General features: G+C 51.6%; 1 protein-coding gene across 6 annotated transcripts in view; it reads left to right on the forward strand.

Moving 5' to 3' along the window:
• Positions 1-25,240, forward strand: part of ANKRD11 (ankyrin repeat domain containing 11) — a 159,720-nt gene that overhangs the window by 116,017 nt on the left and 18,463 nt on the right. For all 6 annotated transcript variants that reach the window (XM_052795256.1, XM_052795257.1, XM_052795261.1 and 3 more), the window contains 2 exons: positions 2,965-3,109; positions 11,881-12,019. In XM_052795256.1, coding sequence (XP_052651216.1) covers positions 3,023-3,109; positions 11,881-12,019 — 226 coding nt within the window. In that variant the 5' untranslated portion in view covers positions 2,965-3,022. The remainder of the gene's footprint in view (positions 1-2,964; positions 3,110-11,880; positions 12,020-25,240) is intronic.

Raw genomic sequence — 25,240 nt, forward strand, 5'->3', positions numbered from 1 at the left:
AGTGCTCTGTTTACATGGAGAGGCAGCCAGCTTTCCAAGTGTAATGAGTCAGCTAGATGAACAGAAGGGGCGCAGAATTAATCTGGCATCCGTCTGGCCTTTTCTCAGTTAAACAGGTTTTCGAAGCTCCACGTGAATAGGTACCTACCCCGGTTACAAACAGCCACAAAGACATCGGGAGTGGGCAGAATTTTTTTGAGAATAAATTGACAGTGTGCAGGCCATGAAACAGTTTTAGCAAGGCACTGGAAACGACGTGTTTTTAATTCTTGGCTGTTCATAGTTGGGAGCAGAGCATGCCCTGGTCCCAGCCATGCAGGTCCCTGCGCTCGTGACCAGCATAAGTGAAGCTGCTTGTTTTTAATATCCTTTGCAAAGTGCAAATAAATTTCCATCACCCAGTACATCATCTGAATTTCCACTTCTTAGATTTGCAGTGAATATTGGAAGTGAATCTGTTCAGGTGGCCGACTCTGTGTCCTCCGCACTGACCCAGTGCTCCTGCCGGCTCCTGCCTCCTCCCAGGCACATGCTCAGGCACTTGCTCATTTCTCCTGTATCTGCACCTTAATGAGCACCAGTAGGTGAAACTGAGGGGGAAAAAATTCTTAAAACTTTACGAATTGGTTAACGATGGCTGAGAGAATTAGGTTCTTGAGGCTGTAAATGGCTGAAGCTGCTTCTAGAGGAAGCAATTGCAGCACGTGGGACCCTGTCCATGTGCAACATCGAGGGGACACCTCGGGCTCTGGAGCAATGCCTTCGGTGGAGCATCACCAGCGCCAGGAGAGCCACGCCGCTGTGAAACGTGACATCTTGATAGCCGGTGAACCCCTGGCTGGGTGTGTGGGAACACTGAGGCCAGAGCCACTCGCTCTTGGCTTCGGGTTTTGCAAGCTCCAGCCTCTCTCTGCTGGTGCCGAGCGTGCCTGAGGATGGCTGAGCTGCCTTTTTAAGGTGCTGTTTTCAGTCAGCCCTTGTGGTGCTTGAACTTTGGCACTTGGGCTGGGCTGCAGGCCCTTCAAATGATGAAGAGCAGAAATTTGGAGACACAGATTTCTGCAGTCGTTCCCTTGCTCTAACAGAAGATTTTCTTTTTCCATTTTTTCTTTATGGTTGGTTGGTATACTGAATTTTCTGCACTTTCCCCCTGTTTTTACTTCCCAGCTGCAGCGATGAGGAGGGCTAATCAGCCTGCTTGTGTCTTTGCCAGTTCAGGTCCTTTCCTGCTCTCATATCCAAAAGCAAAGGGCTGGGGGCTTCTGGCTGGGGGTCCCAAAACTCAGCACAGCACCTGGTCCCCACATCAAGCAAGGGTACATGAAGAGGCCTCCATCCCTGAAATCTCTGTCCGTAAACACAGGTAACCGTCCTCCTGTAGCCCAGGCGAAGGAGTTAGGGCAAAGGATTAAGCTGCCTTGGAAAGCACAGTCTCCTGCTGAAAATGCCAGCGCCGGGGTGTCCTAGCACTGTCTGTGGCTGGTGCTTTGGTCTGGGAATATTTGCTGCTGCAGGGCTGGGATGGGGCCTCTGAATCCCTTTTTTTAAAAAAAAAAAAAAAACAAAAAAAACCAAAAACCCCAAAAACCACAAACCAACCCAAAGGGCCCAAAAGCTTCTGAAGCGCAAATGAAACATTATATTATGAAGGGATTTCCAGGGAACTTCTAAAATACAAGGCTGATGAAAGCACCGCACTAGCGTTCCTCCAGCCTTTAACCTCCTGTCCTGCCCCAGCCACCCAGGCGAGATGGTGCTGGGCTCTCCTGGTGCTGCCCAGGACACAGTTCAAGGTCCACACTGCTTCATGCCTGGCCCTGAGCAGTCGGGAGGGTTTGGCTCCTCTCCTCCCCTCTGTTTTCTTTCTCTCTCCCCGCCCACAGAATTCCCATCTTGTGATGGAGCGCTGCATGACTTTGTTCCTGGACAATTTCCTGCAATTGTAGCTCTGCAGAAACCCAGCCGCTATTATAAGAAGTTAATGGGTGCAATGTGTAGTGTTGTCAGGTGGCAATTAGCTGGGGAAAGAGTTTTCAAATGGTGCCTGTTTATGCCGTTTCAGCGTAAGTACAACGAGACCTTTGCTGTAGGGATTGATGTGGGTCACTTCTTGGAGATATACTGTTGCACGGATGCTTTTTAGCCTCTGGTCTCAGGAGAGGAGATATTTTTGTTCACCTAAAAAGGCCTTGCCTGCTTTGGCTTCAGCCGGTATTTCTGATCCCTGTTGCAGCTCATGCTTTGCTGTATTTCAGATGTCAGTTGTCTTTTCAGTCCTGTAACCAGGCAACACATCGCAGGAGCAGGGAGTGCTTTGTTATTCTCCAAATCGTCTCACCTAGGCCAAGGCACGGTGGCAGTGCCGGGGTGAGGAGCTCGTGGCAAACCCCTCCGGGAACGCTGTGACCCATTGGCGGTTTCTGGTCTCGTCTCATAATGGCGACGTGTTCGAAAAGTGCGGTTTATAAGTAGGTTTTGTAATTTAGTGATGTGTGTGTTGGTCCTGCAAGTGTCTGGGAATTCAGTGTGGCAAACTAGGGGAGCAGGGCTGTCCTTGCCCCAGACGTACCCAGAGGGTCCATCCCCGTGTCCCTGCTTTCTGGACGGAGCTGTAGCTGCAAGAAGCTTTATGTAGGCTTGCAGTGATGCTGTAGGTGAAGAACAGGAGGGATATTGCTCTCTGTTTGGGCACGATCCATTTTAGGCTATCCCTTGCACATGAAACAAGTCCTCTTTGCAGCTGCAGGTCCTAGCTTGCTTCCCATGCGGAAGGTGGCAGAAGCCAGCAGTGGTTTTGCCTGCTCTGATCTGCATGCGTGGCATTTGGAGGTGCTCGGCCATCCTGGTGTTGCTGTTGAAGAGTTCGGTGTGGGTTTATACCCATGGGAAGTGTCTCGCCTTTTTTCCCCCCAGTGGAAAGATCCTTTTGAGATGTCTAACTTCTCTTTTCCTCTTCCTAAACAGACGGTTGATGATGAGGCGATGGCAGCATAAATGAAGATCAAGTAAGGAAGGCAGAACGATGCCCAAGGGTGGGTGTTCTAAAACACCACAGCCAGAAGATTTCTCTCTCAGCAACGACATGGTGGAGAAACAAACGGGGAAAAAGGTAGCGTGTTTGGTTCATTTGCCTTGCTTTAGGGATGCTGCCCCGTGTGCCTGATGTCTTCAAGCCGTGGCAGTACTGCATGTGGCAGGAGGTTGCTGTGGACTGTTATCGCTGGAATCAAATTTGTTTATTGCACTCTGCCAGCTGATGGGGTCCACTTTATTTCTCGGTGGCTGTAATACTTCCCGGGAAGTGCTGCGGCCGCATAGACCTGAGTCGGCCGGGCAATGAGGGGATGCTTTGGAAGATTGTCTTCTGCAAGTACTGTGCATTTGTAAGACTTTCTGCAGTAAGCTATGGAAGGACCAAGTAATGCAGTGATCTCACAAGCGCATGCTGTGTGAGGTAGGAGTTTCTCCTCCTCCTCCTCTGGCTGTAAATGCCGCGTCTGTGTCAGACTCAGCTGGTCTTGCTTCACCCAGAAGTCTGGGCTCTGAGTGTGGCCTGACCAGGACTCGGCATGTGAGCTGCTCTGCTGAAATTGCTGCTTCTGGGGCTTTATTTGAGGTGTTTAGGTTTTGACTGGGCTTGAGGTGATGTTATTGAGATGAAACCTGAGTTTAAGGATAAATAAGTTCATACTTCTCTTCATTCCCAGATTCTTGTTTTGCTCCAGACTTCAGCTCTGCCTCCTCTCATTCAGCTCTTTTTTCATCCTTCTCAGTATCAGTAGTTTCCAGTAAACAGTTGTGCAGGAAGCTGTGTACAAATGTTACCTTTAAATAAAAATTAAAGCCTACATTCACTGTATTCTGCTAAGGAAACAAATATCATCCACTTTCCTTTCATCTCCTTGCTCCAGTTTCTCAGCATTCCCCCAGGAGTTTCTGCCAGGCACCGGGAGCTGAAGCTGAGCTTTGCAAGCACCAGCGATGCTGTGTCTCTTGTTCTGTCACTTCCCCTGCAGTCCCACCCATGTTGATGATAGTAATTCCTCTTATGACTGCGGTCATATTATTGACAAAATGAGGAAAATGACAAATAACCAATGCAAAAATCCCAGGCAGAAATTCAGTTATCAAGCATGCTGGTAGCATCTGCCCCGTTCCCCTTTCTGTGTCGCCGTACACGCACAGGTCTGGTTCAGGAGCCGTGCCGAGAGCCGGAGCATTGCCTCTGCATGGGCGCTGCCGGGACACAGCGTGGGACTGCTAGGAGGGGGGCAAAAACTGGGAGCCGGGGTGCTGGAGGTGAAACAGCTGCCCTGTTGCATTGGGAAGATACCAGCATTTACCCTGGCAAATGAGGCTGAGCCCAGCAGCACAGGATATGTAAATACGGGGTTTTGTCTGCGCTGTGTAAGAAGCTTAATGTTGGCGCAGGTGCTTCGGGAGGGAGAGGATCAGTTATAATATGAATCAGCGCCCATTTTATTTCATCCACTTGCGGCAGCTTAAAGGCTGCATGTTATTTACAGAGCAGGTTTGTTGAGCCGCGCTAGGGACGCCGGGAACTGGAGTTATCTCCCGCTGGCTAAATAACTAGGACACAAATAATTTTATGCTTCCCATTCAGAGGCATCAGCGCAGACCTGCGGAGAGTGGTATTGAGTAAGGATGGGGAAGAGCCTTTCTGCTCACTTAATTCTGGTCTTGTCAGTGGAGAAGAAACTTGCAGGCTCTTGTCCTCCGGGTCTGAGCTGAGATCCAGCCTAAGTGGCTGAAGGACATCGTGCAGCAAATTGCCCTGTTTGTAGTTAACTCTGGAGCATGAGCTGGAGCAGTGACTCAGGGTAAAAGCACTTGGTCGTTAGACCTCCTCCTTCCAGACGCTGTTGTACCTGCCTGTCAAGCAAGCCACTGCTTTTAATTTATCTTGCCTTTGTCAACACTTTCAAAGGCCTGAGCCTGCGACTTGGCACACGCTTGCTGGCGGAGACTTGCTAGGGAAGGCAGAGAGGGGCTGCGGCAGAGCCCGAGCCGTGCCGCGCGGAGGGACCGGCACCCACCGGGGCTGCCTGCCATGGTGCGTGCATAGGGTGAGCGTGGCGAAGCGATAGCTGCGTTGCCACTGAAGCATTTTCCTCTCGGTGTGACCTTAATATCGACAGTTGTGTTAACATTAAACAGGCTTTACATGTTTGGGCTCTGAAGCTCTAGCACTGGCGGCGAGTAACGGTGCAGGATGCTCGGCGGTCCTGGGGTTGCGGTGGGCTGAGTGCTGCAGGAAACGTGTGAGTTCTGCACTTGAACACGTTACAGCCGGGCTCTCTGGGAGGCTGCCCTTTCTGCAGAGAGCTCGTGCTTTGTGGAAGAAGATGTGAGCTGCTGCCTTTCAGTTGTGGAGCTAATTATAAGCAGGAACTCCTAGCTCTCCGCTCCCTGCCCTTCCATAGGAGGGACCTATTAACTAGTGAGATGTCACTTGAGCTGGCGCAGCCACGAGAGCAAAGTGCTTTAAGGACTATGTCTCTGTTGCCCTCCGTGGCCGACAGCATTAGATGCTTCATCTGCTTTGCTGCTGTTGACCGAGGAGCTGTTTTTCCCGGGGTTAGCAGAGGCAGCGGGGCGGCCGGTCGGGCCCTGCCAGCCTTATATGGCTGCGCACAGCCTGCCCGGGGCGGGTGCTCGGCGGCCCCGGAGGCTCCTGGTTGAGTTCAGTCCGAAGGGTTTTGTAAAAATATGCATGCCATATATGAATAATTCTCCTTTCTGCTGTAGATCCACAGATCCCCATACCAGAAGCAGATTACTCATGACTTAGGCTGAGCAGAGCACCGCAGCAAGAATTGTATCAGTTGTCGAAACCATTTCCTGATGTGCCCGGGACCGCGTGCTGCGTGGTTACAGCCTGTGCTCAGAGGCTGCAGCAGAGGATTTGTCTCTTTATGGGGAAATGCTCCCACTTGCATAGTCTAAATTGCATTTTTGCTGCAGTGGTTGAACTGACCACCAAGCAAAACGCACTTGACCCTCAGTTTTTGCTCCTAGGAGCTAGCAGAGGTGAAAAAAAAGCTTTTGCTTTTTCTCCTCCCTCTTCTCCCCAATTTCAGGAGAGGGAGCATAGTCCTTATTTCTCAATTCTTCTTGAAGCCTGTTGGACTGTTAGGGCTTTCCTGCATCATACGAACGAGTGCTGGGCTATGCGTCCAGCGCAGAGCCATTTGCCGGGGCGTGAAACGTGCAGAAGCACTGGGTGACTTAGATACTGAAGAGTTGATGTTTCAGTGAAGATAAGCAGCCCACAGTCATTGCAGGGTAGTATTTCTTACAAACCTCAACACCTGAGGCACGCAGGAATGGGGCTTCAGTTCCAGTTGTCTCCATGCTTCAAATGTTTTATTGCAACATTGATAATGACACAAATTCAGACTTTTTGAAACTTTGTGTGCATGTGCATGCATTGTACTCTGGCTTTGGAAAGGCTATAAGGGACCCAGATTTAGGGAATACTGGGGTTTGGTTTCCACCACTTCCCGTGTGCTCTCTGGGTAAAATTCTGTCCATCCCTTTTTGTAATGCAGGGTGCAAACACTTCTCCTGCCCCTTGTCTTCCGCCTCTCCCAGCAGAGACCTGTTCAGGAAACAACACGTTGCTGTCTGTACTAGGGCAGGGAAGCTCCTGCTCTCGCAGCTTGTCCTTTTTGCAGCATGGGTTGTTTTGCCCACAGCAGGAGTTTGGTGTGCCAGCTTGGCATGGGGCATCGCCCGGGGGCACGGGCGTTGGAGCCCTTGGTCCTTCTGGGCTTCTCCCAAGCTACTGGTGCCGATTTTGTTTGTTGCTGCTTACTTTTTACTAGCATTGCAACCTGAAATACTTTCAACTCATTTTGGAGAACAAAGGGCTTTGGGGATTTCCGTCGCTGGTAATGCAAGTCTTTGCATAAGCGGCAGGTTTTGTTGGTGCTGAAGTGAAGGCACGGCTCTGGCGCAGCTCTCGGCGGGCGGTCAGAGGCAGTGGTTCAGAGTTTGTGTGTGGGCACCGATAGCACAGCCCTGCTGTGTGCAGCTCGTACGGAGAGAGAGGAGGAGGAGGAGGCTGCAGATGCACGGCCCATCCAGTAAAGCGAGCTAGAGACTCGCTCAGCTTCTCTGCTGGAAATACAGATTTCTTTGCATGGGTTTGTAAGTGGTTCTACCTTGCAGGATTTTGCATCGAGAAGAACTGCATGTTTGATTTTGCTCTGAGAACCGACATCTGGACAGTAAGCTGGCCTAGCTGGAGTTCTGCATGAGGGTGAAAAGTGGCTTTTATTTGTGTATGTCATAAATGACCTGAGCAGACTGATATCAGGGTGTCTCTTGCTGATTAGAGATCTTTATCATGAAGAGAAGTCATCGCAGACACAGTTAAGCACTTCCAGTCCATACGCTGCATGCGTGGCTTATATCGACGTAGCATCTTGTGTCGGGCAGCTGCTGGGGGCTGGTTCGTGATCGGTTTGTGCTCCAAACCATGAGGGCTGATAGCAACTTGTGATGCATCTTTTAACTGTAGCAAGCATAACTCGTGGTGGGTTCAGTTATTCATATAGTAAATCTTACTAAGAACATAACATGGCAGTAGGGGATTTTTCCTGAAGTCATAGTCTGCCATCTCCCCTTTGCCAAAGCAGCTTTTATTAACACCTACAAAGGGGAACTTGTTTCTGTTGCTGAGCTCTCGACAGTACCCCCATTCCCCAAACTCCCTCTCTTACCCTCGGCAAGAGCTGTCCCAGCCTTCAAGAGCCCCAAGCCCGTCTTACACACAGATGTTCGTACAAGTTTCTCTGCAATGTCGATTAATGTGGATTTGTTCCTTTTGTGAAACCTGATTCAGATGAGTCTGAGCTTACTTTAAACATGAGAAAAACTAAAAATGCAAACAGCTTTTACTCGAGAAAACGACAACATTCTTCATTACAAAATTGGAAATAGTTAGGGAAGTAAAGCTTAAAATAAGAAAATGAAAATGCACGTTACTTTCAGGAATATGACTCTCCAAGCTGGCTTAATTTCTCTGCGGTGGTTTCACTGCCAACTGCTGTAGGCATCCTCAGCAGGTCGCTGCTTTCCAGGGGGGAGTAAAGTTTGGATCTTCCGTGCTCCAATTAGTATAAAAGGTTATCGTTGTGCTACTATACAAATTAATCTTCAGAGCGGTGCCGGGATTGCCGCCACTTCCTTCGTTCCTTGGTATTTAATTTTGCTGAACTTACTGGATTAGCAGCTCTGAGCGTTAGGGCGAATGCAAACGAGAAGCGTTGCCCGAGCGTGCCCGATGCTGGGATTCACGCAGCCATTTCCATTTCTATGCTGGGCTCACCGTCTTGTCTGGGAAGGTTTTTTGCCTAATTCCTCTGTCTCTCCTCCAATACGGACCTTTTAACAACATTGCAACGACTTTCTAGAATAAGTTGCATTTTTACCTGTCCAGCACTTTTTCTTACTCCTGAGTGTGCAGACATCCCGTATGGCATTAATACAACAGATGACTGACCTGGCTTGCAGGCACCGCAGCCCCCCTGCGCCTGCAGGTTCAGCCTTTCACACCACAGCAGCCAAGTCCAAAGATTAAGGGAATTTTAGAGAAGGTAGGTTTTAAACAACCTGTCACCTATCGTCGTTTGCTTTTAAGTGGGGTGCAAGAGCAGCGGCGCTGCCAGCTGATGCCCGGAGCTGGGTTGCCTGTGAGGCAGAGAGCTTTTTGGGTAGCAAAGGATGTGACGTGATGGTTTTGCTCCAGCTGAAATCTATGTTAAGGTAACAAACAATGAAAAAATTGTATTTTTTGTGTTGAGCACAATTGACCTCTTGTTGGAGCTCTCATCGTGAAACTGGTGTCTGGAAGAAATGCTGGGAGTGTAGGAAATCCCACCGCGGGGTGCCGGGGGCTCAGCCGCATCCTGCCCTACTGCTGCGAGAGCAGGCAAAGAGTATCCTAGTACTGAAATACTGGGTGGAACAGCCCGCTGCTCGAAGGGTCCGGGCAAGGAAATTGCAGTACAGACAGTGAGCATGGTGGCTGATGTGCAGGGAAGTGTCATTTTCGAAGTGTCAACTATGACTGATCCACCTCGGAGTCTTCTAGAAGTATCTTTCTTACCAAGGACTGCCACGACACTCAGTGCTGGCAAACCTGAGCCGCAGGTGTCGGGGCAGGAGAGGTGCAAATGCACTTTCAGAGCAGGAATTGGTGCCGGATTTCACCGGTGCTTTGCGCCTGATCCCGTAGCTCCCTGATGGCGGAGCAGCTCGGATGCAATGTGTGCAGGTGTGCCCTTAAGTGTGGGCAGCAGAGGAAGAGACATGCGCATGGTCTTCTCTGGTTTTATGCTCTTGTCCCAGGTCCTGACTTTTAAGGGTAAAAATCATTGGGCTGATTGTTGTCTTGAAGTGCAGTTGAAGTTTTTGAGGGGAACGCTGGGGCCACGTCTCTGCAGTCGTTATACCCAGGGAAGACGGTGCTTTACCCCTCATCAACACAGCCTCTCGGACACTCGGCACTGATGCAGGGTTAGTGGGGTTTGAGCATAGCATTGCTGTTCGAGCTTGTGTTAAACTGGGGAGGGAGAGGACAGACCAACATACCTGCTTGCAACAAGATATTCCTGGGAGATCATGAGTGGTACCTGGCCTTACTTACACATCTGAGCTGTTAGAACAGCAGCTGGCAATAGAAGTGGCATCATTTGGTACTACAAACTGGTTTTGTTCATGTCAGAAAAAAACAAGACAAAAGCATTTAAATCCAGAGCATTTAAATGAAATGCTGGAGTGTTTATTTTGGCTGTTGTGACTTTGTCCCGTCGCTCCACTGACTCCTGTGCTGAGGAAGGGCTGTCAGCAGCTGCTCTCAAGCAGGGCTGCCCTTCTTCGGGCTCTGAACGTGCCTGGGCTCTCTCCAACCACAAGAGCCACTGTCAGATAGGTTTGTTTAGCTTGCTTTACCAAAAAAGGTATTCCCCCACCCATTTTTTCAGTCCTTGCCGGAGCGCGGGTGAGAGGGGCCGAGTACTGGGTGCGCAGCCGCAGGGCTGTCACGCTGCCCGTCGTGAAGGGGACGTGCGAAAGAACCCATTGGCCTGGGTAAATGGTTTCTCTTTAATCTGCGGGTGAAGTCTGGTTGCCAGACAGAGACTCGGAAAGAGGAAGGAGCAGTGTACACAGTGACGACGCGGTCTTGTGACTGCTGGCACAGGAGCCACCTGCCAGGGTGCTGAGTCTGATGCAGACAGCATGACTGGGCTTCTCTAAACAAGGGAATTTCTGTTAGATTTGCTTGTCTGAGTTTCCAGCGATGGTCTTGCATGATTTAATGTATTGAGATTCTTTTATTTAATCTAACTTTAAATCTAAAGCTTAGGGTCTAGGTTTTGCTAGGTTATTGAAATCAGGTTTATCACAAAGCTTCTAGTTCTAGCCTTGTTTTTAGAGCAGTGGCACAGTGTTCCATCCAGAAGCGCTTGCTTAAAATAATACTGTTTCTCATATACAAAAAACACAAGTGCATGACTTCAGTCTGTATATATTCTCAGCATACTAAACTCCTGAAGTTTGAGTTATGTACCAGCTCTTGCTGGTCATGTGAAAAATCTTGCATGTCTCAATACTTGGTAACTTTGTCTTGCTCGCAATGTTTCTTCAAAATTTCTTCCTGCTGCTCGTACTGAGCAGTCCCCAGCATCGCCTGCTTCACCTCACTGCGTGTTAAAATCCAAACCAACCCAAATAAATGAGACTGGTACAAAGCAGGCATAGGTCTCCCTCTCTGAGAAAGCAGTGAATGCTGAGCCAGCATCTGCATTGCTTTCCATGCTTTTATGCAGTACTGGTAGGTTTGTTCTCAAGGTAGTGTCTCCTCTTAAAATCCCAGTAGAAACCTGTATGGGAGAGGGACACTTAAATGTTCAATCACTGGGAATGCCTCGGCTGGTGTTTGCACATAGTTGGGACTTAAAGTTGATCAACCCCAAAACCCAGATCTGGGGGAGAGCAAGATTTGCTGGGGCTTGGGCTGCTGGAACTGCTGCTTCGCTGCTGGACGTTGCTGCTGTTGGACCCGTTGCCCTGTGATGGAAGCAGTTGCGGGAGCGCAGGCAGAGCTGGGAGCAGGTCGAGATTCTTGGCGTCGGATGGAGAGTGCTGCCTGTGGATATGGGCAGAGCTGTACTGGCCTTTCTGGTACAAATCTTTACGCTGACTGTACAATGCAGACCTTCTAAGTGCATTTGGCTGCAGTGCTGATCCTGTAAACGGTCAGTAATGTTAGCAGACTTACTGGCTGCCAGAATATTCTCCAGAATAGCATGTTAGCATGTAAGCTGAAATAGTAGTGCTGTATTCTTGCGCTAGAAATACCGCAGGCCCCAAGGAGAAGCCCTCAGCTCTCCACATTGAACCAAGGGCTTTAATGCTGATTTTTTTGTGTCCCCCAGCCATGCTCTGTGCGCTCCCCTGCATCCCGCTTCTGCTCGGGATCGGGAAACCCTTCCCAAATGATGGGGGTGGTTGCGTGTGGAAATCCTGGGGTTCCCCCACCCCAGCCCGCCTTCCCCCTGTGCTCGCAGCCGGGCGCATCCCCAGCCATGCGCAAGGCATTGGCTCCGGTTTTCATGTGAATTGGTTGCAGGTTTAGCACCACGCAGCAGCCTTGGTTGGCCTTGCTGCTCTTGAGTGATATTTTAGCTTGGTGGAGGCTCCTTTCTGCAAGACGCTAAACCCTGATGCTGGAAACCCGCAGTAGAAAGGAGAGGACAAGTGCTGCGTGAGGCTGGTGCAGGACTTTGGGGGGTTAGGTGAATGCAGTTTGGGGAAGGCTCTTGTTAATCTGGTCTCTTTTCTTTCTAGGATAAAGATAAAGTTTCTCTAACCAAGACTCCAAAGTTGGACCGGAGCGATGGCGGCAAAGAGGTGAAAGAGCGAGCGACCAAGCGGAAGTTGCCTTTCACTGTTGGAACAAATGGAGATCAAAAAGACTCGGATACAGGTACAGAAATGACATATTCCGCCCTCAAAACATGGGTGTTGGGGCTCGTGGGGAGTGCACAGTATCCAATATACAGGCAATCTATACTGAAGTGTTGTGTCAAAATTTCCTGTATTTTTTAATTGAAGGAAGAGGCATGTGGACAAGAGGATAACTGCTGTGGTGTGCACATACACATCTGGAGCTGAGTGGATTAAGGTCCTTATGTTCTTAGTAATACATTTAACTGGACCAAGAGATGGCTCTGTGAGGAGGCACCTCTTACTTTGGCTGGTGGTCCGTTCTCCTCCGTTTCTAACTAGTCCAGGCTGAGACAAGCCAAGAAGCAGTGCTGGGCCTGCTACTAAGAACTTGGAAAGCAAGAGAATAAAGCCGAGTAAAAAACAACAAGCAGTAAAAAAAAATGAGCTTGCATGCATCTGCCTAAAGTAAACTTGATATATATGTGTATGTCTGTGTGAATACATATGTATACCTCTCCAGTCATGTTTTGTTGGTTTGGGGCTTTAAACTTTTAGCACTTCACTATCTTAAAGCTGAAAAATTTTTTCCAATTGGTGTGTGCACAGGCATTGTCAAACACCTGTAAAACTGTCTGGAGGTCATACTGATGGGCTGGAGTGATGTGGCTGTCTGGGCCTGTTCGAGTGTTTAGGCTGGCTCTTTGGGGCTGGTGCGGGTTGTCATTAGGACTGTAAGGACATTAAGGTGACCCGTTTGCCCCTGTTCTTGGGACTGCCAAGGTTGCTTCGGTGGTTGCAGCATGACTGAGCAGCGCGTCCTCAATACACGCCGGGTTTCTGCGAAGCGTTGGTGCTGCTGTGGGTATTGCAGCCCGGCTGGATCGTGGTCGGGCAGGCCACATCTCGTGGCAGAAGAGCGGCTGGTACACGTGGCTCTTGCCCACTGCGGCCCCACGTAGCTACAGAGACGTTGAATGGGCTGTTTGATTTGTAAGCAATTGGGAAGAGCTGTCGCAAAGCTTAGACATGGGGAAAATAATGCTGTTTGGTTGTAAGGGGCTTAGCTATGCTTTATGGGCAGAGGTTTGCGTCGGTCCTATCTGTACATTTCTAGGAAATCTGCATTTGGAAGTAGTTCTGGTCAGGCAAGGATCAATAATTGCGCAGAGACAAAATGGACTGGGAAGCTGGGAATATGCTTAAAAATGGTAAAAAATATGTATTTGCTGTTACCCTCCAGTGAGCGTGTGAGGTGGTCTGACACGGGACGCAGTGCGTCAGCCTACGCGAGCTGTCGGCTGGTCTCCTCTGGTTCAGAACTTGGGAGGGCAGATTTTAAAAGGTCATGAGTGCCGCCTGGGTCACGCAGCCACCGCGGTGGTGAGGGCTGTTTCACAGGCGAGGACATGCGGTGGCGTGTCCTGGGGCTGGCCCGGCATTTCTGTGGGTTTCTGTGTGCCAAATAGTAATTTTCACAGTTGCTGAACTCCCTGTCCGGAGAGAAAATTTCAAAACATTAATTCATTTCGTTAAATGACAGCTCATACTGATGGCTGTTTGCAGGGATGAAGTGTCATTTTTGTGTTCGTGGCATGCAGATGGGCGAGTGCATTGCAGAACGAATAAATGAGGGTTTGCAGCTGTGGGAGAAGGGGTGGCCCCCAGATGCCAGGGAGCAGATGGGGTTACAGCCCGACTTGGGTGATCTTTACTCGCTCTCCATGCAGGCAGGGTGCGGAGTGCTTTGGCATGGTTCATGGTGCTGTATTGTCTCACTTGAATAAATTAAGGGCTGTCACCTTTGGAGGGAGGGTGGCTGGGGCAAGGCAAAGCTGATTAGCCAGAACCATAGCTTCTGCTTTTTGTCAAGGGTGTTTCTGCCATATTCAATACTTTGTTGAGAATTTATACCCAAACTCGCTTCAGGGCTGTCTGACCCTCGTGACAGCTAAAATGTCATGGTAGGGCTCCACCAGCTCACTTTCCGTGTCCCCCAGCAGCAGTTATCTGTTTTTCAGAGGGCTCTGGTCTCTCTCTGGCTGTGAGAGATGTTAGAAACGTTTCTGCTGGCAGCAGCGAGAAGGAAACCAAATTAAAAAGAGAGCAGCAGGGTAGGGAGAGCAGAGTGCTGCTGGGGAGAGGCTGTGGCTGCTGCAGGGTGCAGAGGAGCAGCAGCACAGCCCATCAGACACCCCTGCCCATCGGCTCCCGCGTTACCCCTCTGCTTTCAGCAGGCGTGTGACTCTCCATCTTCGGACACATCTTCCCCTTCCTCTTCGGAGCTCGTCCTTCCCGGAGAAGCGGGTGTGCAAGCAGCAGGGCTGAGCCGAGGGTCGGCAGCACCCCGGCTCCCTGCCTGCACACGGGACGTCCGGAGACCCGGAGGTGGTCATTGCGCTCCAAGATGCATTTAGAGACAAACTGGGCTCGACAAATGCTGGAAAGGGGTAGGCGAGTCTCCAGCAACCTATTTGGTGGAGACTAAAGAGAGGAAGTGACTCAGCCGCTGGGGAGGAGATAGCAGCAGGGAGCTGCAGATAAACACGCAGAGAGTCAGACTGATACTTAGCAGGAGCCTGTTTCTCTTCTCTGAGATCTTTTACTCCAGGAATCAAGATGCTTGAGATGGAAAAAGACTTACTGGCACCTTGCTCCCCTCTTGCACCACCCCGTTGCAACCGTGGGGCGTTTCAAGTTCTTCTGTTCCTTGGCCTGGCTCGAGGCCGGCTTTCTTCTAGCAGGTAGAGGCGTGTTTGTAGGTGCACAAAAGTTGCCCACGTCATACGGGGGCGGAGGGTTGCCCCCGAGCTCGTGCACGTGTAATCAGCATGGCACTCGTGTAACGACACACCTCTGGCAGTGCATGCTCAAGCGTGCGTGGCTAGCAGGCCGCCGGAGGACGAGCTTTTGTCTCAAACAAAGGGGCTGCAGTGCACCCACCCCGCAGCCCCCGCTACCTCCCCGCTGCCTGGGCAAAAACACCACTTGCCCGCATCCCCGGAGGAGGGGGAGGCTGCTTTTTCTTGTTCTGTTCCTAAACTTTGCGTTCAGCTCTTGAGAGAAGTGGGATTGCAACATAGGTGTTTGCTGTGCCAGTTGCAGAGCTGACCTTAAGTGGTTTATATAACGCAGTCGTGCTTCCTGGGCTGCTGTACACAGGCTGTCATGGGTGTTTGAGGGTAGTTTTGCTAGGGTATTCCACGGCCACATGGAATTTAGCTGGAAGGATGTGGGAGCTGGGAGCTAGGAGAGCTCTCTCTTTGCCTGTAGTGGGATATCTGTTCCCTTCTTTAAATGTTTAAACAGTAGCATGAATACTTGTCCTGATTTGTTGCAGTGACTCCTTTTTCTTAGCACAGTGTATCTGTTGCCTTTTTTCCCAACTAGCTCCGGCTCAGCTTTGACGTATGTACACTGCACGTGGTGCAAGAAAGCATCTCTGATGGGTTTGCCTTGCCATCAAAGGGCAGTGAAGCCCACCCTGGCTGCGTGTTCGGCAGCAGCCGGGTGCCGCAGCGCGGTTGCGTGTCGGAGCCTTCCCGTGTTTGCAAGACGTGCTGCGAGCGGAGGGTGTGGGCTGTTGGTGTGCCAGCCTGCGCCGGGACAGCCGGTGAAAGCCCACGTGTGTTACTGCCTCTGTTTGCCTCCTCGGTGCGCGGGTGGCACCGTCCCCTTGCCGGCAGGTTGCAAACATTAATCTACATCTCCTGCGTGCTCACAGTGCCTCCCTGGGTGGCTTTTCCATTTGCACCCAGGTGTTCCCAGGGGAGAGGTGTGTGTTTGGGGGCAGAGGTCTGCCCCGGTCCTTCGCTCATGCTGGAGTGGGGCAGCTCACCCTGCCCTTCCTTTAACCCTGCTCTTGCAGCCCACTCCTTGAGTTGGCTTAGGGGTGTGTGCTGCTGGCAGAGTGCTGATGTGTTCAGAAAGCGAGCAAGTAAGCGATTTCATTCTTGATCTGTTTTTATTTGCAGCAGCCTGCCCCCAGCGCAGCATGCCTTCACTGCGCCCTGATCCTGAGCAAGCGTTCCCAGCGCCACACGGGGTTTGTTCCCCTACGGACACAGGCTTGGTTTGGGCTCCTGGAGGTGCTGCTGGCTGGTACTGGTTTGAAGTGTATGGTTTGGGTACAGTAGGTTCAGTGCTAAATCTTTTAAAATTATCCCCTTCAAAATGGTTTCTAGTGCAACAATTCTGGCTCTTGGGTTCCTCAGAGTTAACTAAATAAACTGTCTTTAGGAAAAAAAAATTGTATAAAGTTGTGAGCCTCCAGACTGTGCATGTTAGAGATCCAGCACTGTGGGAGCAGCATCTCTCTGCCTGAGACTTCTCCTTCCTTCTCCTTTCACTCGTGCGGCATCTCCCCACATCCACAGACGTTGCCGAGAGCCTACGTGCTGCCTGGCAGCCGCCGAACGAGTAAAGCCAGCTTTCTTCCCAGCAATTTCAGCAGCTTGTGAGGCTTCGTGCAGCTCCTCGTTTGTGCGCCGCACTGGAAGGAGGTTAGGCATTTAAAAAAAGAAATATTAGGCAATTGTAATACTAAGAAGCATGCAGAGGAGCGTCCTGCAGAGACGGCAGGGAGAAGGGGACAGTCCTGCTGGGAAGCCACCTGCGGGAGAGGTGGGCACGGGCGGCTGGCGCAGAGCGGGTCGCAGCGGCACTCCTCCCGGTGCTGGTGCCTGCGGCGCTGAGCCGCGGCTGAGTCATGGGCTGACTCAACGGCACCAGACTGCCGACACCACGGAGCTGGGAGCTCCCCGCCTCCCGCGCAGGCTGCAGAGTGGACGGCAGCGCGGCGGCTTCGTACGGGTGGGTTTTTGGCTGCTCCGTGTCGTGCATGCCGGATCAGGTAATGCCGCTCGAAGGTCAGCTGTGAAATGCACAGTCCAGAGTGCAAAATTCATTATATCCACTCGTACTGCGGACAGTTTCTTTAGCTGGATGTCAAGCTGTCACTTGAGTCCCCTTGGCTCGAGGTGGAGCTGTGGTTTCCAGGCCTTTAGTCATCATCGGGGAGAGTTAGGACTTAATACAAATCTCTGAGCGCTGTGAGTTAATTTTGGCCTCCGAGAGCTCTCCCTGGGAGCTCTCAAGGCCCGAGCGAGGCTGGGTCAAAACTGCGGGTTGCAGCAGTGCTGGGTGCCCTGTTACCTCCCTGGGTGCAGAAGGTCTGTCTCCTCTGAGGATTCACTTGGCAGAAGTGAGGAGGAATATGCTTGAGTTTATTTTGCCTTTGCAGCGTTGCTGCTGGTTTTTTGTGCGTCCAGCCCCTCAACTTCCACTGCCGCTCCTCAGGCTTTTGCAAAATCTCAAGGACTGGTTTTGTGTGTGTTTGGTGGCAAAATCAGTACATGTAAGAGAAAAGCTCAGTTTTGTCCAGGTCATGTCCAAACCCTGCCATTGCTAAATAATACCCAGGCTTATATAATACCTTATATATACCTTATATTCTTATATATAATATTATATAAATAATACCATATAGAACTAGCACAGTGTTGGCGAGAGCTGCAGATGGGGTGCCCAGCCTTTGCCCCAGCACGTTTAGTCCATAACCAAATGCCTCACTTGTGTAAAGTTCCTCAAACACCAGAGAAATCCTATTTTTTAAGTGTTTTGTTGCAGAGACTTTTGTGTCTCTGGCAGCTCTTGAGCCGGGTGCTCTGCAAACCTGAACTCTCCCTACAGCCGCCCCACAGAGGGGATTTTCGGTGGGTTGGATGCCATTTAAACCTGGTGGGTGGTAACCTGAAAGCTGGAGCCCTCGGGTCCGGCAGCGATGGCAAGCTGCCTCCTCCTCCATCAGCCTGGCAGCGGCTCGTGGCCAAGCGGGAGCCTGGTTCTCCCCCAGCAGCACTGCCTCTGACCCGAGCATGGCCGCTTCCAGAGCCTGGCTGGGATGGGAGGGGTGATCGGCATGTGGTTTAGCAGCCATTGTGGCTTCGGGTCATGGGATTTCTCAGCATCGCTTGATATTTTTTGTTGTTGTTGTTGCTACAGTTGTTTGAGTTGAACCAAACGTCACGGCAGGCTGCGCTGCCGTGGCGGGGCAGGCAGCGGTGGCGATGCCGATGCCGTGCATGCCGGGGGGACCCGCCGTGGTGCAGGGCACACAGAGCAAGAGGAAGCTCCTGTTCTGGAGATGGAGAACAGCAGCTTCCCATTCTGTCAGAAATAACAATGGCATCATCTGCGTCTGTTGTGGTCTCATGGCATTTGATGGTCATCTCAACTCGGGGGGGGGGGGGGGGGGGAGAGGTGGCTGGGGAGGAAAAATGGAAAATGTGGCCGTGCAGCTGAAACGTGAAAGTCCTTAAGCTGTTTCTGTCTCCTGCTTAAAAAAAAAATTAAATACAAGCAATATCATGCTTTTAAGTTCTCAAATAATAAAGTAGGTGTAAGTGGGGCCAGGGCAGTGTCTGTCCATCCAGCTCCCCGACTTGGGATGTCTGGCAGCTTCTTTTCCCCCACCCTGAGCTCCCTTCCTGACCAGGCAGCAGGTTTCTGAGGTTTTGTGTTGCTGACCCCACGATTTATTTAGACCCCATGATACATTTTATTTAAGAAGCAGCTGTACCCCTGGAACAGCTACCGCTGAAGGTGCCGTGGGTGCCCCTGCCCCTCTGCAGAGCACCTGAGCTCTTTCCCTGAGGCTCCACCTTGGCATGGGAGGGTTTTGCTTTTTTGGGGAAGAGCAGGGAGACAAAACCCCAGCCAGCACTCTGAGCTGATCTGTGCACACCGACCTTTCCCTGGCTCTGGAGGGCTTAGCCGGGAGCCCAGGGCCAAGCCCAGAGGCTTGTAGCCAGCTGGGGAGATGCTGCTGGTGGACCGGGCTTAGTGTGAGTACGGTCAGCAGGAGCTGGCCTCAGAGCTTAAAACTTCTGCTGCTTCGCAGGCTTCTTCGTGCTAATCCCCCAAGTATGTTATGTGACGCTAATTACTAGGTTAGAAAACGCTTGATGAATCAGATGACCTAAACCATCATCCTCTCCTGGAGCCGGCTGTTGGGTTGCCTAATGCCTGCAAGTGTTTTGAGCGACACTGCATGGGAACGGGCTCGTTAGTCACAAGTTGCGAGGCTGGCGAGGGAATCCGTGAGAAGCAAATTGCTGGCTTATTAGAAAATGCATCTGTGTACGAAACTGTTATTTGTGCACGTTTTCTGTCGCTGGCTTCGGTCTGATGTGTGCAGCTGGGGGACTCTAATGGGCTGTGCTGCATTGGGTCTTTCTTTGGTTGTATAATTTCAGTCCTTTTACTAAAATAGTCAAGAAACTGTTCTCACCTAGCAACCAGGGAGAGAGTGAATGTCAGAGCTTCTCCGTTTCTAGCTGGGCTCCATAATGCCGGTACAGTGTGGATAGACTGGCAAACACCAGCCTTCAGATCACCCTTAGAAACTCCCCGTGTGCATCAGCCATCTGGGAAGTGCTGTGCGGAAAAGCAGGTCGTTTTATGATGGGAGCTGCCATAAATCTCCCTCCTCCCCCCGCATCACCTCCTTAACATGCAGAGTGAGAGGTTGCAGTGTGCTGTGTCTCTGTGAACCAAAAATCTATCAATGATGGCTTTTTCCTTAATACAAGAGCTTTTATCAGTGCTGTCTGCAGGGTGTCCTGCCCCCAGCTCCCAGGAGGGGAGGGCTAGCCAGGCGGCTGTGTGGAGCCTTCCTCCTCTGTCCTCCCTCCTCCGACTCTTTCTGTTTTGTGGGAAATGAAAGGTCTGGGACCTGAAAATTGGTCTCTCGGAATTGTTTGTGTTTAACATGGAGATTGTTGTTTCTGATAGAAGCCTCTCGGTTCCTCTCGCAGCAGTTTGTTAGCCAGTGGCTGCTCTGGTGAGAAGATGCATTAACACGTTTCTGCACAACTGTGTTGACTATCCTACAAGTCTAGGGAAAACGCCTGTATTTGGATCGCAGGCTATCACACAGCATTAAACCTCTCTAGCCGAATTATGCTTTTAAAAATACCGCAACCACTGGGGTCAGGGCCTGCGGATCCTCTGTCCCTGGGACCTGAGGTGAGCGGTGAGGACGGTGGGCTCAGCTACACGCACAGTGACCTGATGTGGTTGTAAAAGGGCTTCTTCCTCCCACCAGCACCTCTCCACTGCTCCTGACTGTTGAATCCAACATCTCTGCCATCCTTTCAGCTTAGCTGTGCAAGCTGAGTCTCTGGCTCTGCACCCTCTCCATCCTTCAGATTAGGAAACTCTCACTGCTGTACGGGAGCAGCTCAGGGCACCTTCCTTGCCGTTGTGCCGAGTCAGACCCTGCTACAGCTTTTCCTCTCGGTTTCCTTTTTGGCATCTGCTTTCATTCGCCTGATTAGCCAGACATCATCCCCTCTCTCTGCCCCCCAGCCCGTTTGTACTGCGGGCTTTGCAGCGTGTCCATGACCTCCTGGTGCCAAGCATTCCTCCTCCCTGCATTGACCGTCAGGTGCAGCTCTCCAGCCTGCGTGCCCTGTTCCTCTGCTTTATGGTGGTCTCCATGCAGCCATGCCAGCCCTGTTTGCCCTTCTCGCTGCGCTCTTCGCAGCCTCCCGTTTGTCTGGCTTCTGTCCTGCTCCCCTGCTGCCCTCTCTTGTTTATCTGCCCGTGTCGTTGTGCTGCTTCCCATTTCACGCCGCTGCTGCGCTTAACCTGCTGCTGCTGTTCCCCTCGGCACCATCCTGTGTGCTTGTCCTTAAATTCTGGGTTGCCTGTGGAGCCTTGGGACGTGGTTGTATCGTGCTGCTGGAAACCTTTCGTGATCCGACTTCTTCAGCACGTGTTAGTCCACATCTGCAGATGCCCTGCGAGCATGTGTAAGCATCCGCACGCTGGGGCTCCGGGCTGCCTGCACTCAGGTTAAACCTGCTTTTCCCCTGGTTTGAGCTGACATGCTCCAAAACGTTTTATGCCCTACAACTTCTGCAGTAAAAATGAGTCACTCTTACGCATGCTAGGCTGTGGATGGGGAAAGCAGAGGCTTGTGTGGTCTCTTGGGGGTGCAATGCAGTCTCTATTGCTGTCTGTGCTGTTCTAATTTATTCTTATTGATCTTTTGTTTGTGTGCTTGCTCGGCAAATAAACTGTTGAAAATCCCAACTCATCGGCAAGCCAACAGTCGGTTTCTCCGTGCAGCGCTGGGATGTTTAGCGTGAGCTGCTTATTTGGAAATGGTATTTTTCCTCAGGGTACCACCTTATATGCGTGTGTTGTCATGTCAGAGCAGTTTAAACGGATGCTTTTTGCATTACAGGGTACGACGCATTTGTGGGGAGCGAGGAGCTGTGCTGCTCAGCCACAGCTCTGGGTTGGAGCTCCTGTCCTCATAACCTGCCAGCATCTCACAGTGCGTGTTCAAGAAATCTCTGAAAGATTTTCCATCACCGCCCTTTTCTCTTTTCTTCCCTGCCTCTCTTCTCTCTCCCATTTCGGCTAGAGCCGGGGGTTCAGCCTGCGTGGTGCTGCCCTGCGTGCAGAGCCAGCCCAACGGCACTTGAACGTCTGTGCGAAGCAGCGCCTGCCCTGGGACCTCCGCGGAGCCACCGACGGGCTTCCAGCAGCCCCGGATTTGTGTTCCCCGTTGCAGCAGCGCGAGCATCGCACGACCTGGAGTCTAATTTGTGCATGAGAACCACCAGCGGGCTAATGCTCAAACCCCTTTGTCCTGGGAACCTGCTGCTGTTCTGCCTTTCGCGAGCCTCTCGGGTTTAGTGTGATGAAAGGAAGGAGAAGCAGTTTCCCGGCTGTGTTTGGCAGCCGCAGCTCTGCTCAGATCCTGCTTTCCCCTTTAAGCTTGTGCACGCCGTTCCTGCTAGCGTCAGCGTGAGGGAAGAGCCGAGCAGGATCCCCAAATTAAACCACGGCAGCGCCAGGCTGAAGCTTTGCTCTGTAGGTTTGCAGAAGGCTGAAGCAAGCAGCAAACGAGCTGCTTTAAAAATAGCTAAATGGAGGTGTGGCTCATCCCCGGGCGGGCGCAGAGCGCATCGCTGGGTCGGGATCAGCGTGCATGGTCCAGCCACGGTCTCTGGTGATCGGCAGTGAGATAACCGTGGCAGGGGGGCTCCTTGCCTGCGCACCCCCTTGTATCTCTGGTTTTTGTGCTTCCATGCAGGGACTGGCATGTGTACAGCCTTGCTAATGGGGTTTTAGTGTAAAATAACCTTTATTCCTGTTTGCTGAGGTATTTACACACTGTGAGTGTTTCTCCTAATTTGCTCCATGTTGCTGCAAGGTGTTACAGAAAAGCATTTAATTAGAGGAAAAGGAGCAGCCTGCAGGAACCAGTGGCACTCAGTGCCGTTGAGCAGAAGGCTTCGTGCAGGTGCGCCTTTTAAATCTACTGAAAACCAGATTCTGAGTAAAGTCTTCTGAATTGAAATAAAAGACTTTTGCAGCTCTGTTAGCCTGGGACCGGCCAGGGCCGGGGAAGCCAGCCCAGAGTTTTGCCAGTGCTTCACTCGCGCAAGGCTGAGCAGGAGCCTGCCGGGCGCTGCTGCTGAGGCTGAGGATGGGAAGCGGAGCTGCCGGCAGCATGGAGCAGCTCCTTCTCCATCCTTCCTGCTCACGTTTCAGACCTCGCTTCTGCGGCCTCTCCGCATTGCCCGAGCATCGTGGCACGCGGGGAGACTGGGGTGCCGGTACTGGGAGCCATCGGACGCTGGGCGCAGCTCAGCCCTGCCCTGCTCCTTATGCAACCGGTGCAGGGAGCACAGCCAGCGACCTACTTCCCCCCCAAATGCTTAAAGAAGTCAGATTAATCTCTGCGCTGCGGCAGCCAGCAGACAAACATCTAATTGCAAAGGGGATAGTACGGCGTTTCTCTGCTGCCTTCCAGCGGGGAGGCCTCGGGGGAACGGGTGAGTGAGGCACAGGCACCCAGAGGGAGAAATCTCTTTACTGCTGGGTAGAAGAAGGTACCGAGGAGCGAAGCGCTGTGGTCACGCAGCACGTGAGCAGGACTGGATGCGATCCTCCAGCACCGGGGACCCGTGCAGCGCCCGGCGATGCCGCCTTCCCCCAGGGAAGCATGCGCGAGCCCGAGTCCTCGGCTGCCTCCACCAGCCCTCGCTGCCTCACCACAGCGAGCAAGAACGCGGCAGTCACTTTCCAATTTATTTTTATCTTGTTGATCGCATGCTTTTTAATGTTAAATGTTCTGTGGAGGAGGAAATTTCTGCAACTGCAGAATTAACAGGAGTTGAGGGGTTTTTGGTTGAACTTGGTAATCAATTTTTGCAAATCACAGGCTCATGCTGACAACCTGCAGCAGCCGAGTAATATTAATGAAAATGTTCCCATTCTAATTGTGGCTCTCTCTGCACGTACACACGGAGCAGCCCTCTACCACAAACAACTCTTGTGCATTGCTTGTACTTCAAAGACACTGCCCAGTGGCACTGGCCGAGGTGTGACCCCCTCGAGCATCTTCGTGCCTCGCTTTGCAGCACGGCTGGATGCGGCCAGGAGCTGCCTGTTTTGCCAAGGCATGTGGAGAAGCCAGGCCTGGCCGAGTGGGATTTAACAAGCCTGCTTTGAACAGCAGCTCCGGAGCCTAATGAGGAGCAGGAAGGTGCTACGTATGCAGATTGGGTCTCCCTGTGCTCGGGGTGAGCGTGCCTGGCGGGACATGCTGCTCAGCAGCATGGCTCCTGGAACTGCCCGGGCTAAATTGTTTTTTTACCGTAAGCACGTTGAGTTTAATTTTATTTCAAGCCATTAAGAGACTATCTACTTTCCTGTGATCTGATTTCATCTTCTAGCTCTGTTAGGGCTGCCAGGGTGACTGAAATGTGGCTTCAGAGAATTAGACCGGGATTCTCCTTCAATGCACAGATGTGTTTCCAGGCCTTGTATTTGAAGAGGGGTGGCCTGTGCTGTCTGGTTGGAGAGATTCCCTGGTACGGAGTTGTTATTTCTTAAATGTACAAGATCCCAGTTGCAGGGGGTCAGTGGAAATCATCGGCTCTGGATGATACCTTTGCAGGAGGAGAGCAGCAGAGGATGGCACCTTTGTGCATGGTGAAGGGAAGGGTTCTTGGAGCTGCCTGCTTGTCAGCCAAGGGAGTGCAGGAGATAGCAGCAGCATGAATTGAGCTGGACCAGTGGAGATGTCCCCACACGCTGCTGCCCTCGTCTGCCAGAGACTTTTACTCTGCTGGCAGTTTGGTGAATGAACGAGGAAACCTCTGCTTCGGCGCAAAGTCCGGCGATTGAGTTTAAACCCGTCTGTTGACGGTTTCTCCTGACCTGCTGGACTTTGCGCAGAAGCAAAGCAGGCTCTGTCCTGCTGGTGGCTGCGTGCCGGTGACCCACGCTGAATTTGACAAAATGACAAATACGACTGGATGAGCAGAGCTGGGTTAGAGGTTGCAGATTGCAGGATTTGCCTTTCCCTGGGCTGCTCGACCCTGCCCTGGCACAGGGGTGGTGGTAGGGAAGAGACTGGATGCAGCTAGTCAATTAAGCTTGCGTTTATGTGAGCCGTTGCAAATCCTCTTGGACCTCTGCATCTTCCCACACTTGACTCCCAGTTTCAGGGTGCTGGAGCTGGGGACTGGGCAGACACTGGATGGTTATTTGGTGGGGTTTCCCCTCCCTGGCTGCTGGGAGTTGAAGCCCTGTTTCTTGGAGAGCGTTACCAGACATGTACTTGTTTGCAAATCTCCTTGTATCATCCCTCTAATGCTTTCTGGGATTCTCAAAATATCTTCAGCAAAATAGCAAGCATGTTTAGAGTCAAATGTTTGAGTAGAAGAGAGCCCTTGCCTATGCTACCTCGCTGGAAGATTTGGCGTACCATATCAGCAGCGTCGTCACCCCATGTGAAAGTGCTCCAGGTCACAGCGTTCCTCTTCGGGGGCAGCAGGTACGTGTAGGCTTGCTGTGATAAATAACCCCATCGATTTGTTTGCGTCTTCTGACAGCATCCTGGTGAGTACCAGTCCCTGCTGGGGCTGAGCCTGGCAGGACCCAGGGGCTGGCAGCTATGCGAGTCCAAACTCCTTTTCATTAAAAAGATTTCTACTTTGTGCTTCAAAGTCACAGGTGGGATTTGCTCACTTGAAAAGCAAGTGCAATCAGCTTGAGAACAGTTTCTGTGTACGCGGGAGGTTTTGAACAGCTCGTCTGGATGCAGTCCTTTCATTACGTCAGGGATGCAGCGAGGTGTTTTACTGCTCAGGTTTCTTGAGCAGCATCGAACGGGCCCTGATTCAAACTGGTGTTCGAGCATGCGATATGAGGGCAAGGAGCTGCTCACCTG

This window comes from Harpia harpyja, chromosome 9 (genome assembly GCF_026419915.1).
Source record: "Harpia harpyja isolate bHarHar1 chromosome 9, bHarHar1 primary haplotype, whole genome shotgun sequence".
NCBI classification, from domain to species: domain Eukaryota; kingdom Metazoa; phylum Chordata; class Aves; order Accipitriformes; family Accipitridae; genus Harpia; species Harpia harpyja.